This window comes from Phascolarctos cinereus, unplaced genomic scaffold (assembly GCF_003287225.1).
Source record: "Phascolarctos cinereus isolate Bilbo 61053 unplaced genomic scaffold, phaCin_HiC Scaffold_9;HRSCAF=440, whole genome shotgun sequence".
In the NCBI taxonomy this organism is placed as follows: Eukaryota; Metazoa; Chordata; class Mammalia; order Diprotodontia; family Phascolarctidae; genus Phascolarctos; species Phascolarctos cinereus.
The window spans coordinates 97,203,840-97,220,310 of record NW_027556402.1 but is presented as its reverse complement, the minus strand read 5'-3'; the positions used below and the strand labels follow the sequence as shown (position 1 = coordinate 97,220,310).

The 16,471-nt window shown below is 38.1% G+C and overlaps 1 protein-coding gene across 10 annotated transcripts in view; it reads left to right on the top strand.

The window, feature by feature from the left end:
• Positions 1-1,369: 1,369 nt before the first annotated feature.
• Positions 1,370-16,471, top strand: part of TMEM144 (transmembrane protein 144) — a 70,183-nt gene continuing 55,081 nt past the window's right edge. For 7 of the 10 annotated variants that reach the window (XM_020994083.2, XM_020994079.2, XM_020994077.2 and 4 more), the window contains exons 1-2: positions 1,371-1,926; positions 12,897-13,085. In XM_020994083.2, the coding sequence (XP_020849742.1) occupies positions 12,971-13,085 (115 nt within the window). In that variant the 5' untranslated portion in view covers positions 1,371-1,926; positions 12,897-12,970. Of the gene's footprint in view, positions 1,927-12,896; positions 13,086-16,471 lie in introns of all 10 variants that reach the window. The other 3 variants (XM_020994078.2, XM_020994076.2, XM_020994081.2) reach the window with 2 other exon arrangements.

The window sequence follows — 16,471 nt, the reverse complement described above, 5'->3', positions numbered from 1 at the left end:
AAGGAGCCAGTAATTAGCAAGCGATGGAAGAAGAATGGGAGAGAAAGATTAGTAAGGCTAACTCTGGAAGGACATGGTGAGAATCAACAACCCAACTGAGTGAATGAGGTTTAGCTTGTCATGGAAAAGGACTGTCTCAATTTGTCTGAACCTAAATTTTCTCCTCCATGAAATGGAGACAATATTATTGATAAGAAGGAGCCTGCAGAAAGTAAGCTTACATCCCAATATTTGATTACAAAAAGCAGTTATTTTATTCATGTAGGCAAGGATTCCCAGAACATTGACTACAAAAGATTGATAGCAGGTTAAGATCTGCAACAGAACCATTGCTACCTGTCTGCCAGAGAAGATGAATAAAAGGGAGAATGTAACTCCTAGCTCCCCTTATCCTTCAGTGCCTGGAACAGAGTTGTGTGGTTTGTCCTTTGTTCTGGAAGAGGCCCGTGACATCAGGGAGATGATGACATGACTTGCAATTGACTTTGATTTGAGTGAGGGAGGGCTGTGCAAAGTCACCAGCCTCATGTTCTCCTCCACAGCCATTTGGGTCTAGTGGCCAGATATTGATCATGACGACTGGAGATGGCCCAGGATACAGTGGGAGACATTGGCCTTTTTAAGCTAAGGTCTTTAATGCTTGTTGATTTCCCCAAACCTTGGTCATATGTTCCAAGTCGTGGGGGGGGGGGGGCAGGACAATAGAAGATAGTAGGGAGGGTCAATTTCCTCTAATATTCCCTTCCCTCTCATATTTCTGACCCTTCCCATTTCATATCAGAAGGCTTTCCCTTGGTTCTTCTAGATATTTGAATGAAACACAATTGCTCCTGGCCTATTTGAGATGACAGTTTATGGACATAGGCATTGTTCCAAAATAGCTGTGATTCTGAGAATTATATATGCTTTCTTATCCCCTGACCCCACACCCACACCCACACACTGTTCCTGCCTTTCCTCTGAGATTATCTATCTATCTGTCTATCTATCTATCTATCTATCTATCTATCTATGGTGCATATGTATATATGAGTTACATATGTATATGTATACCATGATGTACGTGCAAGATACAGATATTTCAGCGAGCTCCTTGAGAACAGGGACCTTGTTTTTGCCTTTCTTTGTGTCTCTGTGCTTAGGATAGGCCCTGGCATATAATAAATGATTAATAAATGCTTGTTGACTTGTGGTCTTGACTGGTCCTCATTGTCTGCACAGCTCCTATCTTAACAGTCATTGCATGGTCTGGTCCATGGTCTATAAAGAAAGGCTTAGTCATGGCAGGATAATGAACTGTGATGTCATAAGAAAGGTCTGTTGAGTGACACACAAGAACCTAACAGCAGAAAAGGATGGTACAGAAAGGGGTGTAGTAGTGAAGGGGAAAGGCCTAGCTTAGATATCTCCTTCAGCTCTGTGACTGCACAGGGTTGTGCTTGTTTATAGGGACTACAATTCATGCCCAACAGTGTAACCATAAGGCAGGGTGTAAGGTTGGAAAGCACTGCACAATCTCATCTGTGGAGCAAGACCTCAAGCCCACAAGGTTTGCAGATATAATTAGAGGAGCCTCTCCCCTACTCTGGGCTTGGGGCAGCAGCCTAAATCCTGCTTGGCTTCAATCACAAGACAAATACAGAAGCATTTTACCCTCAGGGAAGAAGAGAACCTTAGACCCCTGGCCTTAGCTAGCACCTTGTCAGTGAAAGAAGTTTGGCCTTTGATTCACTAAATAAGGGCACTTGCAGGAACAAAGAGGAAGGTCAGAAAACCAAGACTAGAAATGAAAGACAAAGGTCAGAAAAGAGAATGATCACATGAGAGGCGAAGGCGGAGCTACTAGGCAGCGTTAGTATCTAGGCAGGAAGAAATCAGAGGAAACTGCCCTGAGGAGAGAGACTGAGAGAGAAAGAAAGCTGTGCTGTAAGTACAGTAGTAACTAGATGGGGAAACTTTCCAGGGGAATGGAAGGGGTGACTACAAGACTGAAGAATGTCTGGGTTTGGGGGAGGAGGGACAGGAAAAACAAACCAAGCGCTGACAAAAGAGGCTGTACTATTAACAATGAGTGAATCTTTAGTAGAGATTGAGGAAATCAGCTGAAACAAAAACCGAAAGTGGGTAGAGTAGACCAAATTCATTCTGCTGCAGCACCTGCTCAGCCTGTGAAGCCAGTAAAAGTAAGGCAGTACCTGGTGGGAGGGGGTGAGGAGCACTCACTGAATCTGGAGGCTTCTGGCCCCAGGTTCAGATCCCGCTCTGACTTTCTCTGCCCATAGGAATGTGGACAGGCTTTTACCCTCTCTAGTTTCTAAGTCTGTAAAATAAGATAGGTTGGACTGAGTGATTTCAGATATTCCCCTCTAGCTCTAGAACCAAATTAGATATTATGAAAAGAGACTGAGAATTCATTCACTAGTGATGGATGTCACCTAATGAATTATTCAGTGGAATATAAGCTATTGGAGAGAAGGGACTGGGTTTTTTGTTTGTTTTTTAAATGATTTTAATAATTTTAGTGGTAGGTATTTATATAGCATTATAAAACTTTTAAAGTACTGTTATACTTCACAACATGGTGGTAGTTATCAATAGTTATCAATGAATCTAATTCAAAATTTGTTTCTTTTAACTTGACATTGCATTATTAATAATAACCCCAAAATACGTTTTTTATTTTCCTCCAAAAGGTAATCTGCTACATGAAACTCTTTTTAAAAAAATCACAATTGCCTTCAATTTACAAAGGTGTTCCCCAAATGATCAAGGAAAAGTGTTAGCTTTCCTTTAGAGAGTGAAAAATTATCCATTGTCAATGTACCTCACTTGAAATAGCTAGTGATGTTTCATACAGAAATTTGTTTGTATCGTAATCATTTTTGTAATGTCCCTGAACTGTTGGATAATAGGCTTCAAAATATTCTCAGACACTAATTCCAGCAAAAATGTGATACTTAACCTTGGCTAATGGGCACTAAGCAGTCAGAATTGAGCCCAGGAGTTCTATTCCATACTTTAAACAGTTTCTCTATGCAGAGGTAAATGTTGAGAGTTATTTTGAATTCTTATTTACAGCTCTACTTGTAATATACTTATAGGACGCCTTTGAATTTGCACTCTAACCAAATGATTTCTTACTTTAGGTCTTAATACTATGCATTTTTTTTCTTTTTTGTGGGGGAGGAGGGTGTCAGGGCAGACCTGTTATTTCATTGCTATAGCGAATTCTGCTTAAGGAAACTCCCTCTATCAATGGATTTGCGTACCTGCTCTGGAATTTTGACTGTTAGAGAGCTGCCAGAGATAGATAAGAGAGGTTAATTGACTCTTCCAGGGTCACACAGCTAGTATGTGCCAGAGGCAGGACTTAAAACCAAGTCTTCCTGACTCCAAAACCTTCTCTTTGTCTTCCACAACATATTTTCTCCATTTCTTATTGGCCTTTTATAAAAATGTAATATAAGGTGAGGAGAAAGGTAAAATGTATACCCTAAAATCGGACAGGTAGAAATAGCTTGTCATGTATCTCTAGTGCAATGATCATGTCATAACTCTCATTTACAGATAATTTCCTGTGTCAACCTCTCACAGAGTTTGTTCTAAGAAAGAAACAAACTATTAAGTTGTCTGTCTATGTTCTGATTTCTCTCACAAACTGGCTTGACATGCATTGCCAGGGAGTTATAGTCCAGAACTGGCTGGATGTGGGATTTGAAGTGCCCAGTTTATATACCCTTCCAACAGGGGCTGATATCACCCCACCATCTTTAACTCTGGATAGAGGAACCAGACCACTCCCAGCCCTGGGCTATCTAGGCAGAAGAATGTGTCCCCACCCAAGCCTGAGCAGATTAAATCAATTCAGGCCAGGGTTGGAGTTTGACTAGGATTAGACTCAATGCAATCTTACTATCATTAATGTCCTTGTGAAGAACTTTAGAAAAAGGGGGGGGGACTGGGGAGCAAGTTCTGAGAATCATTTTTAACATTCCCCCACCTTATTCTAATGAGAGACATAGCCTTCTCAATGAATCATTATCTGATATGGTCAACACTTCATCAAGGGTTTTGAGGTAACAATATGGAAAGGGGGAAAAGGGGAGAAATTGATCAATGCATTGACAAATCAAAGGAGGCAGTCACCTTAGTAAGTAAGTAAACAATAAAAAAAATTGTCCATTTAAGGCTCAGGAGTCTCATCTTGTACAGCTGTCTGGTTTTCGGGACATCAGTGTGGTTTAAGTGGTCACCAGTAGACTGTCTTCTTAAGACTCCTCGTAGAGATCTTCTTTCTTGTGTCCACTCTCCTACAGAATTGATCTTAACACAATTTTAAATTGCCTTGCCAATAACCAGGTCAAATAATGAAAGTTAGCCCATATGTCTCTATTGTTATAAGTCAAAATAAAAAAATGGGACCTTGGCCAGTTGTCATGTTGATATATCTAAAAAAATTAGAACCCAGTTTATACTTTGCATTAATTCATTATTCATTCCACCATCAGGAGGATGAGATTCCACCAAGGAATTAATAACAGACTCCAATACATACGTAATACATTGAGTAATCAATTTTAAAACAGTGCACATCAAGTAATAAAACAATTCCAACTTCTGGCCATGTTCAAATAAATAACCCTTAATTAAAATGGATATTTCTTAAGGCATTTACAAGATAGACCACAAGCTATTTTTCTTCTAAAATTAACCAATTGTAACAGAAATGAGACAGGTATGATATTAACTAAGTAACAGAATAATATTTTGGTTTCACAAATACTTGTCTTAATTATCCCTATACCATAATGAGGAATTAAAGGACCCTAACTTATACAAGAATATATACTAGTAACAGATGTCAAGGCTAAATACTTAATTAGTTGCTGTTTGGGCTAAAATTCTAAACCAAATAGCTCAATCTTATATTTGCATCTTACTATAATAACTCAGATATTCCCGTTTCAACCTATTATTCAATAGATTTAATGTTGTTTATAAAACATTTTAATTATAGAAAATTACCATAAAAGAATAGAGATATAACTATAGTAAGGGAACAATGTCCATTCCAGGCAAAAGTGATGCAGATGGCCATGTGCATTGAGCCAGGCTTAAAGTGTGCTAGGTGTCATAGTGGGGAAACTGAATCAGGAGAACCTTATCTCAGCTCATGTGAAATACTCATTCTCCCAACTTTTCCTGTGAGAACACCCTCTGCAGTTCATAAACCCCACAGGGTTGCTGGCATCATGGATCAGTGGCTCAGTAGCATTCCTTGATAACCGTACCAGGAGTCAAACTAAAATAATGTCAGTTAATAGTCCCATTAAGGTCTTGAATAACAAGTTAAAATAATCAGAGTTTCCGATATGTGACCATAATCTCACATTGATTGGAAATATCTTTAAGGAGAGTCTTAAGTAGTTTGCACACACATTGCTAGTTCCTGATTAAATCTTTTTGTGCTTAATCCTAAGGATAAGAAGAGCACTCTCAGATGTTCTTATTCCTTCAAAACAGATTTTGACTTAAATCAAATCAAATTTGGATTTATAATTACTAATGGTAAACATTTTAATTTTTTAAAAAGTCCAATACTCTTGGCCCTTTAAATGGAAATATTATTCATAAATTCATATATTCACTTAAAAAAACACATGGTGACAATTTCAAGCTCTAAATACTTTTTCCTCTGTTTCCTTAAAAAAAAAAATTAAGTCATGTCTTCTTTTAGAATTATCAGGTAAAGAGCTTCCCTACAAATTCTGGCTCCCCATTCCATCCTCCTGAGAATTTCAGGCTGATGCATATAAAGTTTTGCAAACAGTTTGAAATCACCTAAAGGTTTTGGCACAGGCAAAAAAGACCTAAGGAATTTGAATTAATTCTGACAGGGTATGGTGAGTTTCCCCATGCAGAAACCTCCAGACCTTCCAGAGTTTAATAATTAATTAAACAGTACAAGTAAACATTTTAAGATTTTATATAATAGTCTCAAATCACAATAACCAATATCATTACCATACCCAATACTTACGTAATGTTAGATTCAACAAGGCCCTCCTACAGATTCATGTCAAAAGGCAGGTGGACATAATTCTTTCTAACCCTCTATAACTTTATCTATTGGTTTTCAAATCAAGAAATTTTCATTTTCAGTCTTTCTACTTAAGACAAAATCAAACTTCCTCACACCCTCTCAACATGCTCAAGCCATCTGAAGCTGGCACAAGGGTACCCAACCCAGGATGGGGCTGGGGAGCACTTAGAGTATGTAGGCTTGCTGTTGCCTAGCCCACCCCCATTTGTCCCCAAACCATTTTTTTCCTCTATCCTTTATATTTTTGTTTGAACCTTTATTTCTCTTTCTTAAACTTTCAAACCCATTGCTCAGACTACCTCCACTTTCCTTTACAAAAATCATACCCTAATTCTGTCCTGATTCTTTGCACCTGTAAGAATCTAGAGAGAGTTAATGCCTAACAATTTACAAATCAAGAGAGCTGTATTTCTCTCACACGCTTCACAAACAGCTTTTATAATGTTAATATAAATCACTGAAATCCTAAAGTGATTGCTTTAAAAAAAATGGAAAAACCCTAATTTTTGCACTTTAAACACATTGCCCTGATATCATGTACATTGGTGGGAGGGGTGCAAAAACAGTTTTCTAGATTTAATTTAAACATAATATATAAACTTTAGCTTTAGGATCTAATTAAACCTAGATTCAAACTCTCAGCTTTCTCTTAGCTCTTTCTGAATTGGGGTGCCTGCTCTAGGTCCTTATCAGTATAAGCTTCTGCTAGTTGATTCTACCTTCTAATTAACTTCTGGGAGAGTCCTACCCTGCTTTTTAAAAAATTCTATTACTTGTTGTGTGACATTATTCTTGTATCCCAACTTGGCCAGTGTTGGGACCCAAAAAAAAGTTGTCTTAATCTCCTACTGAAGCCTAAGGTGGGAGTTAGATGTTCTCTCTAATTACAGATCCTAGAAGTTCCTTAGAAGTTTTAAATCTTTCAGCATGAACATGAAACACGACAGTCACAGAAACAGAGACACAAACCAAATGACAAGACAGAGTGTGCACAAATCTAATTTTCTTTTTTTCTTATTAATTAATTTATTTTTAGTTTTCAACATTCACTTCCACAAAATTTTGAGTTCCAAATTTTCTCCCCATCTCATCCCTCGCCCCATCCCAAGATGGCATACATTCTGAATACCCCTTCCTCTAATCTGCCCTCCCTTCTATCTCCCCTCCCCTTTCTCTTATTCTCTTCCTCCCTATTTTCCTGTAGGGTAAGATAGATTTCCATTGAGTGTGCATGCTATTCCCTCCTTAAGCCAAATCCTATGAGAATAAGATTCACTCATTCCCTCCTACCTTCTCCCATTTCCCCTCCACTGTAAAAGCCTTTTCTTGTCTGTTTTATGTGAGATAATTTACCCCATTCTACCTTTCCCTTTCTCCTTCTCCCAGTATAGTCTTCTCTCACCTCTTAATTTTATTCTCCAGATATCACACCTTCATCTTCAACTCACCCTGTGCCCTCTATCTATCTATCCATACATATAATTTTTTTCCTTCCAACTACCCTAATACTGACAAAGATCTCATGAATTACAAATATCATCTTTCCATGCAGGAATGTAAACAGTTCAACATTAATAAGTCCCTTATGATTTCTCATTCCTGTTTGCCTCTTCACGCTTCTCTTGAGTCTTGTATTTGAAGGTTAAATTTTCTATTCAGCTCTGGTCTTTTCATCAAGAATGCTTGAAAGTCCTTTATTTCATTGAATGTGAAGGATTACACTCAGTTTTTCTGGGTAGGTGACTCTCAGTTTTAATCCTAGCTCCTTTCACCTCTGGAATATTGTATTCCATGCCTTGTGGTCCCCTAATGTAGAAGCCACAAAATCTTGTGTTGTCCTGATTGTATTTCCACAATAATTGAATTGTTTCTTTATGGCTGCTTGCAATATTTTTTCCTTGACCTGGAAACTCTGGAATTTGGCTGCAATATTCCTAGGAGTTTTCCTTTGGGGATCTCTTTCAGGAGGTGATTATGGATTCTTTCCATTTCTATTTTGCCCTCTGGTGCTAGAATATCAGGTCAGTCTTCCTTGATAATTTCTTGAAAGGTGACGGTTCTTTTTTTGATCATGGCCTTCAGATAGTCCAATAATTTTTAAATGATCTCTCCTGGATCTGTTTTCCAGGTCAGTTGTTTTTCCAATGAGATATTTCACATTGTCTTCTATTTTTTCATTCTTTTGGTTTTGTTTTACAATATCTCAATTTCTCATAAAATCATTAGCTTCCATTTGCTCCATTCTAATTTTTAAGGAAGTATTCTCTTCAGTGAGCTTTTCGACTTCCTTTTCCATTTGGCCAATTCTGCTTTTGAAGACATTCTTATCCTCATCGGCCTTTTGGACCTCTTTTACCATTTGGGTTAGGCTATTTTTTATGGTGTTATTTTCTTCAGTATTTTCTTTTTGAGTCTCTTTTAGTAAACTGTTGACTTGTTTTTCATGATTTTCTTGTATCACTCTCATTTCTCTTCCCAGTTTTTCCTCTACTTCTCTTACTTGTTTCTCAAAATCCTTTTTGAGCTCTTCCATGGCCTTGGACCAATTCATATTTTTCTTGGAGGCTTTGGATGTAGGAGCTTTGACTTTGTTATCTTCTTCTGGTTGTATGTTTTGATCTTCTTTGTCACCAAAGAAAGATTCTATGATCTGACTTCTTTCTCACATTTTGCTCATGATTCCAGCCAGTTACTTGAATTATAAACTTTTTGTTAAGGTAGTGATCTGCTTCCAGTGTGGAGAATGTACTGTCCCAAGCTTCAGGGGTTTTGTGCAGCTGTTTTCAGAGATAGTTCTAGGGACCTGTAAATTTTCAGTTCTTCCAAAGTGGTATGATCAAGGGTGAGGTGTTCACTCTTTTCCTGGCCTGTGCTCTGATCTGCAAGTGGCCACAAGCACTCTTTTCTCCCTTGGAACTGTGAGGAGGATTCTCTGTACACTGCCACTACAAGCTCCACCACGCCAGCACTCCTCCTTGTCCCAGGACCACCACTTGGAACTGTGACCCAGATCCAAACACAGGCAAAGCAAGATAATCTTGCCTCAGCATCAGCAAAGAGATCCCTGCAATCTCCCTCTGATCAGCCACTCGATTCCCCCTTAGTCTTTGGGCTGGGAGCTCCAAAAAGAGCCACTGTGCCAAGATTGGGGCTGTAAATGAGCTTCTCTCTCACCACAGTCACAGAATTTTCCTACTGACCTTCTAAGTTGCCTTTGGCATTTGTGGGTTGAGAAGTCTGGAAACCACCACAGCTGCCTGTGATTCAGTCCTCTGAGGCCTGCTCCAGGTTCGCTAAGGCCTGGTCTTTGCCTATGCACCCACACTGAATTGCATTCCTCTCCCAGCCTGGCACAATAGATCTTTCAAATAAACTATCCAGGTTGTCTTGGGCTAGAAATTGTTTCACTCTATTTTTTTTGTGGGTTCTGCTGCTCTAGAATTTGTTTAGAGCCATTTTTTACAGGTATTTAGAAGGGTTTAGGGGAAAGCTCAAGTAAGTCGTTGCTTTTGCTCTGCCATCTTGGCTCTGCCCAGAAATCTAATTTTCTTGTTGGCTTTTTAGGCTTTGTTTGTTTTTAAAGATGGACTAGTTTAGAATTAGAATTGGACTGGTCAAAATTTAGTTTTAGTTACACATCCTTCTAAAAGCAATCATTTCAGATTACAATACAATTTATCACACACCAATTTACTCTGACTGACCCATAGCCAAATTACAGATGATATCCTTTCAGAGGAGACCTGTCTTGAGGAATCTACCCCCCAGAGCCTTTTAGAGTGAAAAATGGACTGCAACATAAACAGGGAACCCGATAGATAAGGAGTAAGGGTTTTGGGGATAAGACTCACCCAATGTTCAAGGCTGGAAATTCAGAAAAGAGTTATGTGGGTGCCCAATCCCAGCACTGTCAAAGAGAACAGTCCAGCCTCCAATTCCCAGGCAAATCTGAGTCACAGCACCATTTAAATGTCAGCCTCTCACAGAGTTTGTTCTTTTTTCTTTTTGGCAATTGGGGTTAAGTGACTTGCTCAGGGTCACATAGCTAGTAAGTGTCAAGTGTTTGATCTGAGGCTGGATTTGAACTTAGGTCCTCTTGACTTCATGGCTGGTGCTCTATCCACTGTGCCACCTAGCTGCCTCTCAGAGTTTATTCAGAGAAAGAAATTATTTAGATTGTATGTCCACATTTAATTTCTCTCACAAGCTGGCTTGACATGCAGGGGTATCACAGTCCAGAACTGGCTCAATTTGACATTTGGGGTGCCCAGTTTATATACCCTTTCAACAGGAGCTGATATCACCCCCACCATCATTAACTATGGACAGATGAACCAGACCACTCCCAGACCTGGGCTATCTATGCAGAAGAATCTTTTTTCCACCCAAGCCTGAGCAGATTAAATCAATTCAGGCCTGGGTTGGAGTTTGACCAGGATAAGACTGAAGAAAATCTCATTATCAGTAATGTCCTTTTGAAGAACTTTAGAGAAGGGGGTGGAGCTAGGGGGGAAGTTCTGAAAATCATTTTTCATACTTGTAATATCCAAATTCTTATCACAAGTTTCTACCAGGTGTCTCCCTCCCTGAGTCTGGGTAAGTCTGGAAAAAAAACAAAAACACAAGCAATATTTAGATGTAGAACTAATTTTCGGGCCAAAACTTTTCTGAGATCTAAAGGCAAAATACTGATGATTCCTCATTCTCCACCTATTTGTCTTTGTAGCTCCTTTCCAGTATTCTCTGCTAGATCCTCAAATATCTTCTATTCTATAAACAGGGATTTGCCCTAAGGCTTTGTCCTGTGCCTTCTCTCTATATACTCTCTCCCATAATGATCTCACCTGCTCTAGGCATCTAGCTCCCAAATCAATGTATGCTGACACTAACAGTTTTCCTGAAGTCCAGTCCAGCATCGCACACTTCCTTCTAAATATCTGAAGACCTGGATCTCCCAAACAACTCCACAAAATGTTCAAAACAAAATAACCACTCTTCTTTTCTAAATCCACCCTTCCTCCAAATATCACTATGTCTGTTGAGAGCATCACCATCATATGAACTGCCTGCCTAGGCCCATAACCATGGAGTTGTGCTTGTATCTACCTACTCCCTTATCTCTCCCTTTATCCAAGTTGTTACCAAGTCCTGTCTGTTGTACCTCCATAATATTTCTTGCATCTCTGTCCTTATCTCCAGTCAAACTGCTACCAGGAAGGGAAATGCTTAGGGAAGAAGACAGTGATTTTGACAGGTTGAGTTTGAGGTACTTATAGGATTTAGGCTAATTACCCAATCCCTCTTTTTATCCCTCTCTCTCTTCTCCACCCCCATCCCAGCAATACCCTAAGACTATAAATTGAAAATGAGGTTCTGAATTGTATCAGTGGAGAAAAAAACCAAAAATGCCCACATAATAGATGTATTCTAAAAAAAAAAAGGTAAGAGGGTTAGTGACTAGGAAAAGACAACCTAGATGGTGAAGGATTGCAAGTTCATGTTACATGAGCATCAGTTGAAGAAATTGGGGGAGGTTTAGCCTATATAGACTGTGTAATCATGAACAAGACACATAGAGACTCTCTGACTTTAAGCTTCCTTATCTGTAAAATGCAATAAGAATAACTAAAACTTATATAGCAACACACACATATGTATCAAATATGTAATTGTATATATTTATGTTTATGATTTAAGGTTTACAAAGCGCTGTACATATAGTACCTCATTTACATGTATTATCTTAGAAAAAACCTATAATGTAGGTACTATTATTATCTGCATTTTATAAAGGAAAAAAAATCGGGCTGAGAAAGATGAAATGACCTATCTAGGACCATACAACCAGTAAGTATCTGAGGCAGGTTTTGAATTCATGTCTTCCTGATTCCAAGTCCATTTCTCTATCCACTGGATCACCTACCTGCCTCATTTTTCTACTTCTTACTGAGTTGTTGTGAAGAAAGTGACTTCTATACTTTTAAAGCACAATATAAATGTGATATTTTTTATTAGATAAAAAAAAACAGAAAACCAGAAGAAAACTTACAGATGATCTAATTTAACCCCTTTATTTTTCAGTTGAGGAAACTGAAAGCAGTAGGCCTGGAATGATTTAGTAACATATTACTAACCCTCTTTATGCTAGAGTTTCCTGATCTGTAAAATGAGGTGTCTACCATCCATGTGGTGTAGTAGAAGAGGCATATAGATGGTATAGTGGGTAAAGAGCTGGACCTGGAGTCAGGGAAACTTGAGTTTAAATCCATCTCATACACTAGCTGTATGACTGCAGGCAAGTCACTTAACAGGTATCTGCCTCAATTTCCTCATCTGTAAAATGGGTATAATAAGAGCAACTACCTCCCAGGGTGTTTGTTAGGAACAAATGAGATAATATTTGTAAAGCACTTAACATAGTGCTTGACATATAGCAGGTCCTTAATAAAAATTTGTTTCCTTCCTTAATCTTTGGGAAAATTAAGGAAATGTGGAAATTTTAAAGCATAATAATAATATAATCTGTTTCAATATTCACATGAATTGTTGTTGTTGCTTCCTAAGCATCCATCATTGAGCAATATTCCAAAATCTCATAGAACGAAACCCAATCTCAGATATCAGGGAGAACCATTGGATTAATTCTGATTTGGCTGTTGAACTTCCCCCATTCACTTCTAGATTCAGGATACATGACTGGAAAATGTAAAACATTAAATTTCCCTCAGTCACATTCAAGGTAAGATAATGCTTACTCTCACAACTTTCATTTCTTCATTTTCTCTTCTTTTAGAAGAGAAACTATACCACACTGAAACTACATCAAGCTTCAATATCCTCAGCTGGCTCCCAGGAAGCAGCACCACCATGGAACACAACAACAATGGAACAGATGTCACTACCGGCTTCATCTCCTCAGCTATAGCTGTTGTCTTATTTGGGTCCAACTTTGTTCCAGTTAAAAAAATTGACACTGGTGATGGTAATTCACATACATGCACACATACACACACACACACACACACACACACACACACACACACACACACATACACACACACCTTTGACCAGGAGCATTCTGATTATTTTTTTTAATATAAATTTATTTATTTTTAGTTTTCAATATTTACTTCTGCAAGATTTTGAGTTCCAAATTTTCACCCCATCTCACCCCTCCCCCCACCCCAAGATGGCATGCATTCTGAATATCCCTTCCCCTAGTCTGTCCTCTCTTCTATCTCTCCCCTGCTTCTCTTATCCCCTTCTCCTTCTATTTTCCCATAGGGCAGGATAGACTTCTGTACACCATTTCCTGTATTTCTTATTTCCCAGTAGCAGGTGAAAACTTTTTTTAAAAAATATGTTTTTAAAACTTTAGATTTCAAATTTTATAGAAAATATATTTGAGTTTTTAAAATGACAGATCTAAAAATTATTTTTTCCCTTCAAGTAATCATCACATGGCACATTTTTAATGTCTTACTGTTCTGATCACCCTGCTTTGGAATGATATATTGCCATTTCTCAGTATCCTTCCTAAAATCTGGCACCTACAATTGGATATAAAACTCCAGGTGTGGTCTTACCAGGACAGAGAAGAGTGAAATGATCACAGCTCATTCTAGATACTTCTACTAATGCAGCCTAAAATCATATTAGTTTTGCCAGCTGCCATATCATACTATGAACTCATTTTGAGCTTTCAGACCACTAAAACCTGTTGGTCTTATTCACCTTAGCTAGTTTCTAGACACCCCCCGTCCCTAATCCTATACTTTTTCAATTGATTTTTGAAAATCCAAATGCCAGAATCTTAAATGTATTCATACTGTTTCATTTGATTAGATTATACTTCATCACACCAACTGTTAAGATCTTTTTGTATCTTGATTTTTTGGTATCTAACAATATCAACCATCCTTTTCAGTGTTTTATTTATGTACCAATTTGATTAGTATAACATCTACATCTTCATATCTTCATCTTCCTTATATCTTCATGGTTTTGTTTGTGTTTTGTATTTTTGCTTTTTGATGAGGCAATCAGGGTTAAGTGACTTGCCCAGGGTTACACAGCTAGTAAGTGTCAAGTGTCTGAGGCCGGATTTGAATTCAGGTCCTCTGGACTCCAAGATCAGAGCTCTATCCACTGTGACACCTAGCTGCCCCTATCTCTTCATGTCTTCATCCAGGTCATAGATTAAATAAAGATTGAACAGAACAGAGTCAAGGACAGAGGTCTACACAATACTGCTAGGAATCTCCATCCAGGCCAATAATTAATTAGTGAACATTTGGGGTTCAGTATTTCAAATAATTCTTAACAACATTATCATCTAATCCTGATTTTATTGGAGATGATATGAGACAGTTTTCTGATGCCTTACCAAAATGCAGATAGACTGGGACTATGGGGTCTGCAGTTAAATAGTCTCATAACACTTTCAAAAAAAAGAGTTATGATTAGCTAGGCATGCTTTATTTTTTGTTAAATTTTATTAATTTATTTTGATTTATCAATAATCACTTCATATGCTCTTGAGCTTAAAATTTTTCTCCCCCTTTCTCCCCACCCCCATCCCCAAGATGGCACACAATCTGATATAGGCTACACATTTACATTCCTAATAAACATATTTTCACATTAGTCATGGTTATTCACTTAAAGCCATTCTTAAAAAATATTGCTGTTACTATATATAATGTTCTCTTAGTTCTTGTGTACATATACCCCATATGCCCTTAAAAAATGTAAACTCAGGGGCAGCTAATAGAACTCTGGCCTTGGAGTCAGGAGGACCTGAGTTCAAATCCAGCCTCAGACACTTAACACTTACTAGCTGTGTGACCCAGGGCAAGTCACTTAACCCCAATCGCCTCACCAAAAAAAGAAAAAAAGTAAACTCATCATATTTAGGCTCCCTTTGCAGCCACATTGGTCTCTTTTGACACATCTCTTTTTTCTTCTTCATTGGAATTAGTGATGGGCTGGTAAATATCTAACAGCTGGTTTGGGAATACAGAAAGGTAGTTTTTTTTTTTAATCTGCATTGTTCATATTTTCTCCATCACTTTCTTTAACTTTAGAGTTCAACAAAACAGTAAATCAAGCCCTGACTTATAGTGTTTGCCCATTTCCAAGGCAAAAATGCTCACGCTGAAAATGTAACAATCAGATCTGATGATCAGGGCTTCAGCACAGCCCTTACCGGAATCAACTACAATTATAATTTAAGCATTTCATTCTTGAAAGTCCCCAAAACCAAAGCCAACTTACTTTAAAAAAAATACTGTCAGATCCTAAGATTATGCTTTTATTATTTCTGAACTCTTTGAGCTCTACTTCCCTAAAATCTAGCATACCACTGGCACTATCCCTGGTATTTCCTCCCTTATCTCAGCTCCAGCAATATCATCCTGTCTGCTTTGGCAGCTAGTTCTTTCTCAGATTCTGAAAGATGAAATCAGGAGCAAGGCAAGTGAAAGATTTAAAAGGTACTATGTAGAAAAAGACATAAGTAAGCTGCCACATATTGCTAGCAATGATTTATGCTGTCAGATATCATCAAGAACATTGTATGATTGGAAAAGTAGGTCAGCCAGTCACACATGGAGAACAAGATATGACAAACTAATAGCCCAGGTGATGCTCTGGTACTTATAGAATGTTAAAAGACCCTGACAAAGGTCCACAGCATGTTGGGTATATCCTGTGGAAGATATTTAAAGTACAGGTAAGAATTACATAGGATAAGAAAGGCTTGGATGGGTTGTGATTTCTACCTTTGAAAGTAGTGTTGTTGTTGTTCAGTCATTTCAGTCATATCTGACTCTCCATGATCCCAGTTGGGGTTTTCTTGGCAATGATGTTGGAGTGGTTTGCCATTCCTTCTACAACTCACTTTACAAATAAGAAACAGAGGCAAACAGAGTTAAGTGACTTGCCCAGGGTCACATGGCCAGTAAATGTCTGAGGCCAGATTTGAACTCAGGAAGAGTCTTCCTGATTCTAGGCTCAGCACTCTATCCAGTGTACCACCTAGCTCAAGGAAGTACTCATATCTCTAAGAGCAAAGAGTCACAGAAACAATGAAGATGAAACATAAAGCATTATTTAAGCAAGTTTGTATTGTTAAAATGGGACATAATAATACTTATAATGACTAAGTTCACAGATTTGTGAGAATTAAATGAGATAAAGTATTCAAATTACTTGTAAGACTTAAAGCACTATACAAATATCGCTTTTATTATTACTATTATTATCATTATCATATATATTAGGGGCCTCCAATTTTGAGGTTTTGTCATCCTGTGATCGACAGAAAAGGAAAAAGTCTCAAAGAGTTTAAGTAACTTCTTCATGGTC